The following is a 12,789-nucleotide window of genomic DNA, read 5'->3' as shown; positions in this document are numbered from 1 at the left end:
CATGTAACAAGTTTTTTAAAAGTAATTGGGTTGTAGGCTACGAAAGTAATTGCAGGAGTGGAGCGCTTCTGTTCATGCACTGGAATTCTGCTCCTTTTTCTGTCTCCCCTCTTTGATGCGCTCCGCAAAATATACCGTACTTTCCCGTGTATAAGCCGAGGTTTTTGAATTATAAAATAATGTGAAAAACTGGGGGCTGTTTTAGTGCATAGGGTGGACTGGGGATTGGTTGGTGCGGCAAGCAGGAGATTGTCAGTAGCGATTGGGTGGGAGATTGGTGGCTGCGTCAAGGGTTGGTGTCGATTGGCTGTCGCTGCGGCAATTGGGCGGGCGAATGGTGGCTGCCGGCGGCGAGCGGACCAATGATTGGTTGCTTTGACGAGGTGTGTGGGTGTGCGATTTTCGGCAATCCCTCCCCCAAAAAGCTCAACAACCCTGGGCAATCTCCCCCCCCCCCGCCCAAAGAAGCTGAACAAGTCTGAGCAATCCCCCCCCCCATTTTTTAAATTTGGAGTCCCCCCAAATAGGGGGCATGTTATACATGGAAAAATATGGTACTCTGGGGGCTCCCTCTGGAGCAGATTTGGTGGGTACAGAGGCATGTGAGGGGAGGAAAGGGTGAGCAAGTTGCATTGTGGGAACATAGGTCATTCTGCATGTGCAAGTAATATGGCTGCATTCAGGTGTGGGGTCCCCCCCCCCTTATAACATTCTTTCTACATTGCAGTACCTGTTGCATTACGGAATGGTGCCTTTTGAATCAATATACAGTGGTACATTGAGTTACAAACACCTTGGGTTACAAATGCTTCGGGTTACAAACTCCACTAACCCGGAAGTGGTACCTCGGGTTACAAACTTTGCCTCAGGATGAGAACTGAAATCGTGCGCCGGCAACGCAGCGGCAGGCCCCATTAGGGAAAACGCACCTCAGGGTAAGAACGGTTTCGGGTTAAGAATGGACCTCTGGAACAAATTAAGTTCGTAACCCAAGGTACCACTGTACTACCATGTCATGCTGAATTTTAAAGGGTAGGAAAGAACTGTATGCCAGGATACCACCCCAACTGTGTTACATGAACGGCGGATCATGAAAACCGTGGGAAAGTTACAACACAAAACTCCTGCATTTTTCTGAGTTGACGAGGTTGCAAACGGATTTGTCTTCTTTGGGAAACACTTAAAACAGAGATGAGCACTAAACCTATGCTAGATTCTGCAACATTTCCAGAAGCGGCTTTTAAGCTGTTTGAAAGATCACATAAAACATGAACATTAGCAGGTAAGGAAACGTCAGGAAGATGGACTAAAGTTTAACACCAACTCCATAAAAGCTGGCCTGTCAAGAGAAAGGTGATACAACACTTTGCAAAAGAGTCAGGATTAAGTATTGAGAAGCTTCCAATTTGCAGGGCAGTGATGCTGCCTTTATACATTTTTTTTCCTGTTCAAAGTGAAGGGCCCTCCACAGATATCCAAATACTGTATTTTTCGCCCCATAGGACGCACCGGCCCATAGGACACACCTGGTTTTTTGGGGGGGAAATAAAGAAAAGAAATTTATTTCTCCCCCAAGCGCTTGTGGGGCGGCAGCGGGGAGAAGCGCTCTTCTCCCCGCTGCCAGCCTTCAGACCAGGTCCGGGGACAGTGGGATGGCGCGCTGTGCCTCCCCGCTGTCCCCGGAGCTTGCGGGGCTGGCGGCGGGGAGAAGCACGCGTCTTCCTGCCGTCAGCCTCCAAACCACATCGGGAGACAGCGGGATGGCGGCATTCCGCCTCCCCGCTGTCCCCCAAGTTTGTGGGGCTGGGGCTCTCCTGAAGCCTGGAGAGCAAGAGGGGTTGGTGCGCACCAACGCCTCTCGCTCTCCAGGCTTCAGCGAAAGCCTGCATTCGCCCCATAGGACGCAGACACATTTCCCCTTCATTTTTGGAGGGAGGGGAAGTGCGTCCTATAGGGCAAAAAATACGGTATATTGGGGAAGAAAGTAATCAAATTGTTGGTTTGGGGTGAAAGGCAGCTTTTGAGTCAAAGACAACTTTTAGGTCAAAACCAACATTTTTCATATTGTTAACAGGAACTTATGAAGCTCTCTTCATTGATCCACATTCACCATGGGACATTTGAAGCTGCCAAATATTGGGCCAGGTAATTGTTCCATCTAGCCCACTGTCATCAGTAGCCCTCCATGGTTTAACGCAAAGGTCCTTCTCATCACCTGGTACTTGATCTTTTAAACAGGTGATGTCAGGGATTTAATTTGGGACCTCCTATAGGCCAACCATGTGCTTTAACCACTAGGCTGTTGCTCCCTAATTTCTTAACCTTCTCCATCCAAGCACTCTGTGCAACTGGTGACAAAGCAAATCCAGCATTTTCTCAACCACCAGCGGAAGCAAGCATCTCCTCCTAGTAAGAAAATTAAACAAAAAAACCCCAGGTCTCCACACAGCAGCCCCACTGGCTGTCATCAAAAAGTTAGCACCAAAGGTTGTTTATTTAATTTTGGTTTTATTATACTAAATTTACTAGATAAATGGTTAGCTACTTACAAGGCACAGCGTGGCGATAAAGGTTATCTCTAATAGTCTGTTGCAGCTCGTGATCTGGAGATCCTTTCTGAAACCTCTGGTTGAGATAATGTCTCAGATCTTTGTTCAGACGACTTCCTGCAAGAAAAAGAAAGCAATCACAAATTGAGCAGAGAAGGGATTAACATTGCCAGCTCTAGCTAACATTAGACTTGCAATCTGCAGTTCCTCTGAATTATGGTATGCTGTTTTCATGTGCGTTTTCTGTAAATGGCTAATTACCAAAAATAACTTGCTGCAAACATGAAATCTCCCTGGCATTACAACCCTTCTTCCTTCCTGCTGGTACTAAAGGGATTATCACCCTCTCTCCTGGCAATAGCACATATTTTTTCTGCACTGGGAGAAAAATGACATAGACAAAATGATGATGGGGAAAAATATTTTAAAAGGGAGAGCATTTCTTCTTCTACAAAGCCCAAGGCCTGGGTAAAAAGGAAGGCTGGACACACAGATTAACATAGCAGAGCTGCCTGGTCTCTAGTTGGGAAATACTCAAATAAACTAACATTTGCAACCTCCACAGCAATTACGTCTGGGTAAAGTCTAAACATCCACTGCTGTAACTTAGACAGGCCTCTGAGTTTCAAATCCTAGATGTGTGTTTCCCAAACTTGGGTCTCCAGCTGTTTTTGGACTACAACTCCCATCATCCCAGGCTAGCAAGACCAGTGGTCAGGGATGATATGAACTGTAGTCCAAAAACTGCCTGAGATGCAAGGTTGGGAAACACTGTAGATGATAAGCAGATATTAAGCCAGAGCTCCTCATTTGAGACAAAACTCTGGTGTAAACGAACGAAGAACAAAGCACCAAAACCAGGACACAAATGAAAGAGGAAAGGCAAAGGTGTACACTTAGGTGTACACAAACGTGTACACTAAACTGCTAAGTTCTACTCAGGGAGACCTACTGAAATCAATGACCCTAGTTTAGTCATGTTCATTAATTTCAGTGGGTCTAAACTTAGCTGAATACCACCCATTATGACCAAATCTACCCGGTGGGTTTAAACAGTAACATAACAAGTCGTTTCCAACACCAGTCTGCTAAACTAATAACAACCTGCACATATTAACGGTATCTTAACCAGGCAATGGGTTTCTTGATTTAATAGTCCCCAATATCTAAGCTGCAATTGCATCTCGGTTTTTCTGTTGACCAAGAAGGATGTATAGGTTTCTTTTAAGTCAAATATATTACAGTGTCATGAGATGTTTGTACAAGTAGGTGAAATATTCAAAGGCGAAATTGTGCAGTATCAGCACACACAATTTATGCAGGATATAAATCACATATAGCTTCTTCTTCTATGTTCATAATCATATACATCAATAAATGTACTCATTAGTTATTTTGGTCATAGACCAGCAGGGACTTAATGTGCTGTAGTTAAAAATATGAATTTGAAACACTTAATTAAAAAAAAAATCAAGGATCTTCTAAGTTTTTCTATAGGAACAGAACTCCATTAGAGACTTCCAGGACTAATCACTGTTCTGGGATTTGCGAAAGAGACATTTTTATTAGTCCTGTTGAATTCCCACTAATGAGCTCCTAGCAGGGCATGGGATCAGTCAATTCCCCCCCCAAAAAAAGGGGGGAGGGGGAACAATTAAGCAACACTTCTCTTTGTCACATACTCATCTATTTTTACACTTCCAAGAGTCCCACAAGGGCCCAGCAAATTCATTCTCCAGGCACGCGAAATAATTAAAATGAAATGAAATTGTTCCACTAATGCAAACTCCCACAGGATTTAAGATACCTTTGCAAATCCCACCGCCACCCCCATTCCAGTTTCACTGTACGTGCTCCACGAGTTTTCCAGTGAAAATAAGTACATTTGCTTTGCCTTAAATGGAATGGGGTGCCCTCCTCCCCCCCGTCACATTCACATGGGAGCTACCTTTCATAGAATTGTAGAGTTGGAAGGGACCACAAGGATTTTCTAGTCCAGGGTTTCCCAGAGTTGGGTCTCTAGCTGTTTTTTTGGGGGGGGGACTACAATTCCCATCATCCCTAGGTAGCAGGACCAATGGTCAGGGATGATGGGAACTGTAGTCCAAGAACCCAAAGTTTGGGAAACCTTGATCTAGTCCAACCCCCTGAAATGCAGGAATCTTTTTGTCCAACGTGGGGCTCAAACCCATGACCCTGAGGTTAAGAGTCTGAGCTATCTGTTGAGTCTGAGCTATCAACTGAGCTATCTGTTGATGACATCCTTTCCCACTGTGGGTTTTCAGTAAAAGACGTAAATATGTGGGCCTGCTTGGGCCTTTCTAGTGTTTAGGAAAGACTCACATGATTCCACCATTCACATACTGCTCCCAGAAGCCCAGGATAACATTACAGAAGAGTGGCTCCTCTCTGGCTATGGGCAGAAGACACCTGGGTCTTCTCATAACAGAACAACTTGCCACTAACGCTGCACTGCCACTGTAAATTCCCTAGCTGACAAGCCCTTCCTCAAAAGCAAATGAGAGGAACTCAGTCGGTAGAGCATGAGAGCATAAGACTCTTAATCTCAGGGCCATGGAGTTGAGTCCTACATTTGGCAAAATAACCCTGCAATGCAGGGAGAGTTGGACTAGATGGCCCTCATGGTCCCTTCCAGGTCTGCTATTCTATGATTCTACGTTCCAGAACCATAATGAACTCAGCACAGTGGTTGGTCAGATTGCAAGCACTGAAGCCCTAAGCCTATATACGTTGAGCAGCAGTTTCCAGTCTGAACCTTCCTTTCAATCCTGTCATTGCAATAAACTACTTTCCAGTAGCAGTTTGAATCATCTCCAACTGAAGGTTATGGACAGATTCTACGATTTAATTGGTTTAAAGATTTATATGCCGCCACGATGCCAAATGGCATTCAAGGCTGCAGGACAACATTCTACTGAAAAATGAAGCCACCCAGAAGCCACAGAATAAAAAGCACAGAATCATACAAAAATGATAGAGGAGGTTATCTATTTCCAGCCTGCCATAGTCAGACATTCCAGCAAGGGAGGAGGAGTTGGTTGAGTCGTATCCCACCTCCGAAGAATGAGTTTCTCAGGGTAGCTGAAGATTGGCAGAGCCTGGTGAACTGGAGGAGAAGGGAAAGTCAAGAGAATTGGGCCCATTATGACTGTCTGCACTGTCACAAACAGCCCCAGCAGCCACACCAACATGGCAGAAGCACTTAAACTCATGCCTAGCTCTGCATCTTAAAGGTAAAGGGACCCCTGACCATTAGGTCCAGTCGTGACCGACTCTGGGGTTGCGGCGCTCATCTCGCTCTATAGGCCGAGGGAGCCGGCGTACAGCTTCCGGGTCATGTGGCCAGCATGACTAAGCTGCTTCTGGCAAACCAGAGCAGCGCACAGAAACACTGTTTACCTTCCCGCCAGAGTGGTACCTATTTATCTAATTGCACTTTTAAGTGCTTTCGAACTGCTAGGTTGGCAGGAGCAGGGATCAAGCAACGGGAGCTCACCCCGTCGCGGATTCAAACCGCTGACCTTCTGATCGGCAAGTCCTAGGCTCTGTGGTTTAACTCACCCTAGCTCTGCATCTTAGAACTTTGCAAATTGATCTTTGAGCAGTACATCTTGTATTCTGAGCTTATGCTGAGACTCTGTGCTGACTTATGGAATAAAGCTTTTGGGTTTCCTGGAGCCAAGAGTATCAAGTATTGTGCCCGAGGGTGAAAGCCAAGGCACTTATATTTCTTAATTAGTTTCAGTCACTGTTTTATCAGCTTGTATATTTTGTAACTGTTGTTTGTTTCAGGACATTCTGGAAACCAATCTGAGATCACTATAATAAGTGATGATGGGCAGTCTACAAACCTATGTGACAAATACATAAAATAATATGTGACAAATACATAAAATAATAAGGTAAAATAACAATTCTAGGTCAGTCTCAGCCCTGTATACCTGAAGGAGCGTCTCTATACTAATCATTCAGCCTGGACATTGTGGTCCAGAATCCAGGGCCTTCTGGTGTTTCCCTCACTATGAGGTTCAAGGAACCAGGCAGAGGGCCTTCTTGGGAGTGGCACCTGCCCTGTGGAACACCCTCCCACCAGATGTCACGGAAATAAACAACTATTTGACTTTTAGAAGACATCTGAAGGCAGCCCCATTTATGGAAATTGGGAGTTGCCCAGAATGCTTGCGGCAACCCAGTCAGCTGGGCAGCATATAAATAATAACATTCTTATTCTTATTCATTGAGAGTAATAAATTTGCATGCTAACCTTGTCAAACACTTAACAAATAATGAGGAGGAGGAGGATGCTTTTAGGTGCAGGTGGACTGAACACCTCTGAGAATGCAAAGCAAAAGATAACTAGCAAAAACCCTAATCATCCATTTGGCTCAAACCATTTTATGAAAAGCTATTTCTCCTAACTGCTGATACACTGTACACTTGAGTGCTACATAGTTGCCTTGATGAAGCTAGAAAATGGTATGAATGTAGGGAACTCAAGCTCAAATGCCTCTTCAACTATTAATCTGCTTTAATTACCTTGAGCAAGCCACGCTCCCTACCTCACCCAACGGAACTCACAGATTGGTTGCACAATGTAAGCTAATGAAAGAAGATTTTGAGAGAGAGAGGGGAGGGGAGGGAGAGGGAGAGGGAGAGGAAGAGGGAGAGGGAGAGAGAGAGGGAGAGAGAGTGCAATGGAACACATGGAGAGAGGTAGTCCTGCAGGGGTCAAGCAATTTGCGGCTTTGTAAGTCTAAACCAGCATCTTTATAATTATATCTAGAAGGCTACTGGAAGCTAATACATCATGCACTGGCAACACTCCAGATGGGATGTTTCTTGAAAGAAAAGTGGAAGATGCTGCTAAATCAGAAGGCAGCAAACTTCAAGATTAATCCCATCTGGAATACATTGCATCGGTGTTTCCCAAACTTTTTCCAACCATGGCCCCCTTCCGACCTTGTTTCCTTCCTGGGCCCCCCATAGGCATAGCCAAGAGGGGGCAGTTGCTGCCCCCCATAAGTAAAAATACAAATCAATACAAATTTGAGGTTCTGCCCCCCCAACAAAAATTCTGGCTACACCCATGCCCCCATTCCTACCAGTAGAAAGGTGGCTATTTAAATGTTTTGTTTGTAAACAGAACATATTTCATTTATAATTTTTATAATTCATACAAAATACAATTACATAAAATGATAGGAACGTAAGGAAATATTGTTGAAGCAGAAAAACACATAGAATCATGGCAATGGTAGGGACCCCAAGGGCCATCTTTCTAGTGCAGGCTTCCTCAACCTCGGCCCTACAACTCCCATGATCCCTAGCTAGCAGGACCAGTGGTCAGGGATGATGGGAATTGTAGTCTCAAAACAGCTGGAGAGCCGAGTTTGAGGAAGCCTATTCTAGTGCAACCCCCTGCAATGTAGGAATCTCAGCTAAAGCACCCATGACAGATGGCCATCCAACCTCTGCTTAGAAACCTCCAAGGAAGGAAAGTCCAGAACCTCCCAAGGGAGATTCATCTTCCATGTATTATAAAAAATAAACAACACTTATTTCACCCCAGTTATTTGACACAGGGAAACCTAAAGATACAGTCTGAAAGGTGCACAGGAAGTTCTGTATATATGGGAGAATTTTAAAAAGCAAATGGTCCTCACTGACCTGGTGCAAAAAGATCTTGTCATCCCAAGGAGCCCTGGCTGCTTAGATAAAACACTCCATCCCCACTCAAGCTTACCTGGGAGTAAGGCCCACAGAACTCAGTGTGGCTTTCTTTTGAGTATACATTTATTCACTGGATAAAAGTGACACTATAGATGACACTATAGGGTGCTGCAGTGATGTTTGTCTGACACATGCACACAAGTACTTAAGGTTCAGTACTGGTTCCCAATAACCTTCCATATATAATTTCACAACATTGGTTTGAATTTTAAAGTCCAAAAGAACTCCAGAAGACTACATCCTTCAGTATTTCCCCACTGCTTTCTCCAAATCCGATGTCCCCAAAAGGTACTCTCCCAATGTATAATTTTAAAAACAACCTAATCAAGACGTGCTTGTCTTATAAAGACATCCCAACTGAAAACTGCACAACTCCAGAGGAAATGACTGCCAAATCTGAGGAGGACTCCTCTCTACATGCCATTGCACCTTGGTGCTTGGCAATGAGAAACATCACCACTGTGAGTCCGTATTAGGACTGAATGGGAAACCCTGCAAGAGAACATATAGGAAATGAGGCCCTCCGTGAGTTAAGAGGTCGCACAGTAGCGATTTCAGGCCACTACAAACGTTCTGGTGCAGAAAGGAAAAATCATACATGCTGTTCCTGCTTGAGCAAATGGCACCCTTTAGAATTTTATTTGTTGGGTATTGCCCAGAACAGTTTCCCCTGTGAAGTGGAAAGCTTCAGGTGAGCACATACCATTTAATTTGTTTTTTGAAATTTATATCCTGCTCTTCGCCAAAACGATCACAGGGTGGGTCGTTTGCAGCCAACGTAGCCATCAAACACAACCAATACAGCAAAATCAAAACACATATTCCGCCATCAGTCAAAAAAAAAAACCCCATCATACTCAACATATATTGATAACTGCTCAGATGCAGTCACCCTGTTCAGAACAGAAGCGTCCAATAATGTTGGGTTTTTTTGGTGCATTAAAAAAAAAAGATTAACACAACATCAAGCATCTAAACTCCTGTTGCTGGCATAACCCTAATCCCAGGAGCAGATAACAAATGGTAACATTTTGTGCTATATTACTTCGCTCTGCTCCATCCTGGCCTCCCAGCTGTAGACCAAAAGTGATTATAAGTAATGGGGCTATAAAAGCCATTCAATAATTAGAACACTCACTGGCCTTATGCCAGCAGTGACAAAAGAGAGTGATTTATGTAAGTCAGGAATGTTACATCTGCCAGTCTACAGGCTGCAATATCCCTGTGGCTTTCAGGTCAAAGCTTCACACTGCTCAGTGAGATAAGGGGAAGAAAACAAACAAAACAGTATTGAATGGCCTGCTTCTTGTCTGCACAGTTTCTCTCTTTCTTTTTTATTTTTTAAAATGAAGGGGACTTGGGTGGGAAGGCTCTGTCAGGTGACCGCCGTATCTAAGATCAGGAAGAAATTTCTGTTCAGATCATGCTGGTTAGTGAGAATGTTTAGGGAAGTTTTTAATGTTTGATGTTTTATTGCGCTTTTAATTCTGTTGGGAGCTGCCCAGAGTGGCTGGGGAAACAAAGCCAGATGGTCAGGGTACTAATAAATTATTATTATTATTATTATTATTATTATTATTATTATTATTATTATGGCTTGGCTGGCTGGCTTGAATGTTGCATAACAGAATGAACCTGTTGCTCTCATCTCTGAATTGTGTCTCTCTGTCGGGACAGGGAGTGTGATCTGAATCACAGCAGATGCGCCAGGTTTTCTCTGATACGCCTTACACAGCATTATTTTGAATTTATTTTTTAAAGATGCGTATTCTCCCCTTCTTCATAGAATTGTTTTAGGACAGGTTACAACACACACAAGATACATCAACACAGAACAAAGTTAAAATATCACGGAAGCGGACAGTTCGCTTATATAAAATGTGGGCATGTGTACACCCCTTCCAGCTAGCAGAAGCTAGAAAAGCTATTTTGATTCAAGGCAAGCAAAACAATTTCATACATCATTCATTCTCAAAAAACATGTTCATGAGTGTGGTTGGTTTTCTACTCGTGCTTAAAGAGGTAGAAATAAGGCCAGGAAATGAGGGCTTGAATAACATCATTCCACGTAAGACCTGGAACTTACACAGTTTTCCCAGTTCCTAAACCAAGGTCCAGGAGAATGTCTGGCATGCTAACAGCACACTTCTAATTCCTTGATTTGTGCTGCCAGAGGAAATGTGACTACCTACAGACTGTCGTGCGTGCGTGTTGTGTGTGTGCGCACGTGCGCGTGCAGCAGAGCAAACCATGGATCTGCTGATCTTAAGCTGCAAGGCTTTGGTTAGGGTAGTGGTTCTGCAATCCCAAACCATATTTAGAATTGCTCTGTAATGGGCACTGCAACACAGTCTTATGCATGCTTAATTAAGAGTTCAGCAGGCTTTGCTCTCAAGTAAGTGTGCACAGAACTGCAACACTGCCGTGTGTTATAGACAAATGGATGGGGTGGGGGAGATTCTGTTTTCATAGGATGCAATAAACAAACAGTGCTAGATTTAGGGCTTTATTGTTATGGGTGCTTTTCTTAGACCAGCTGCTACTCTGGGCAAGCTGCAAATTGGACCTCTAGCTTAAGCACTGCAAAGGTGGGAGTGAAAAACATAGAAACTGTTTTATAGTGTGTGAATAAATATTTCATTGGGAGAGAACATTGGGAAATTATGTCCATGGTATGATTATTTTCCACATAGTCATTTTGAGACGTTGGCACCCTATTTGCAACAATTCCAAAATTCATATGCGGTTTCACTTATGCAAGATTAAATATACTGCCTTCAGCTGTACTTGAGGGTCGATTTCCAAAAAATCCGCTGGAAAAACGCTTATGTCCATGTGGAGATGGTGGTGTTGAGTCAGTGGGTCATGTGCTTCTAGTCTGCGCTCTTTATAAAAATTTGAGCAGTGAGGTTATTAGCCCTCTACTGCTATCCATACCAAGGTCTCTACTGTGTCATATCTTCTAGCAGATCAAGATAATCATGGGACAGCAAAAACTGCAAAACATTTAGCAGGGGCAATTAGAATAAGATCTATAATTTGATTATTGATGTAAACCTCCAGAATGTATTTTGTACAGTTAAGTTTTTTACCTCTATCTTCAGTACATTGTATTTTGTTTTATTGCTGCAGCTAGTGTCTGATGCAAATAAAGATTCCTCTGATCCTGATTCTTTCACTGGGAGAGAACAGATCAGCTGCAGCTTCTTTGGGAGCCAGAGACACCCCCCCCACACACACACACACACTTCACTGGTGTCTGAAAAAGAGACAAGCATTTGGTTCCAACTCTTTTCACCTCCTCCTTTCCTCTCTTTGAAGAATACTCATCAAACACAAGCTGATGTGGGAAAAGAGAGGAGAGGCATGCCTTCAAAACCTCTCTAGAATTGACACCAAAGAGTAGAGGCGAGCAAAGGTGAGAAAAGGGTGCCCAGGGGATCAAATACAGGAGGGCATTTATCTGATTGAAATGAAAATATCTAGGCCAAGCTAAGAATCAGAACTGATCCTCATGCACATCAAACAGGGGAAGCACTTGGGGGAAATCAGCACTGGGTGATGACCAGGGAGAAGCAATGGACTGCGGAAAAAGGTGATTAGACCAAAACATAACTTTGGGGATAATGGAAATTCTGCTACCTGCTTCACGAAAGAGCGGAAGCCACCAGTAAACGTGGAAAGCTGAAATAGCACAGGATACTTCCTCCTGCACTTGCTGCCAGGACACTGAGGGTTTTGACTGGGAAGAACGCAAATTTTGCTACATTTCTTAAAATAGTGGGAATCGCCATTAAATGTCTATTCTCCAAAATATCTGAAAAGGTACGGAAGTGAGGTGGAGGTGAATTGCCAGGACACTGAGGCAGGTTCTACCCTACCCCACCCCACCCCCAAAAATAACAACCACAATTTCTTTTTGGTGATGTAGAATAATTTCTTGATGCATTTCTGAGCTCTTGGCTCCACAGGGTGAATGACAGCCACCAAGCAGCACTATAATGGGCACCCCAAGACTGACACACAGGAAACCATGCTGGTTCATTAGAGAAATTTCAGAATCCACAGCCAGGCAATATTAATGGCAAGGAAGCTACTCTGCACCACCTACTGAAGGCTTATCCAAGCCCTCTAGCTTCTTGTCATAAAAAACCCCTGAAACATTCACTGTCCATAAGCAATCCAAGGTCATATACAATGATCAAGATCAACCCACTTTCAGACAAAATGCATAGTTCAGTGCCTTTGGATGTGCACACAGTAGAAACAAGAATGGCCCATGCACATTTATGGACTACAAACAAGGCAGTGTATGGTATGAAGAAGCATGACTCACTGATGCTTCCAGTCTGTGCCATTCTCTGGTGGATGAATGAAAATACACAGCTACCTGTAACCCATATTGTACATTTCTACATTGCAGTGTCATAACTGCGCTTTTATTTCAAAATTGCTCTCAACAGCGCTGCACTTTCCCAGATAAGGCAAG

The 12,789-nt window shown here is 43.8% G+C and overlaps 1 protein-coding gene across 13 annotated transcripts in view; it reads right to left on the bottom strand.

Moving 5' to 3' along the window:
- Positions 1 to 12,789, bottom strand: part of MAGI1 (membrane associated guanylate kinase, WW and PDZ domain containing 1) — a 479,839-nt gene that overhangs the window by 223,036 nt on the left and 244,014 nt on the right. For all 13 annotated transcript variants that reach the window (XM_081901311.1, XM_081901312.1, XM_081901317.1 and 10 more), the window contains exon 2: positions 2,550 to 2,666. In XM_081901311.1, the coding sequence (XP_081757437.1) occupies positions 2,550 to 2,666 (117 nt within the window). The remainder of the gene's footprint in view (positions 1 to 2,549; positions 2,667 to 12,789) is intronic.

This window comes from Podarcis melisellensis (genome assembly GCF_964234715.1).
Source record: "Podarcis melisellensis genome assembly, chromosome: 2".
In the NCBI taxonomy this organism is placed as follows: domain Eukaryota; kingdom Metazoa; phylum Chordata; class Lepidosauria; order Squamata; family Lacertidae; genus Podarcis; species Podarcis melisellensis.
This window is presented reverse-complemented; position numbering and strand designations above follow the sequence as displayed.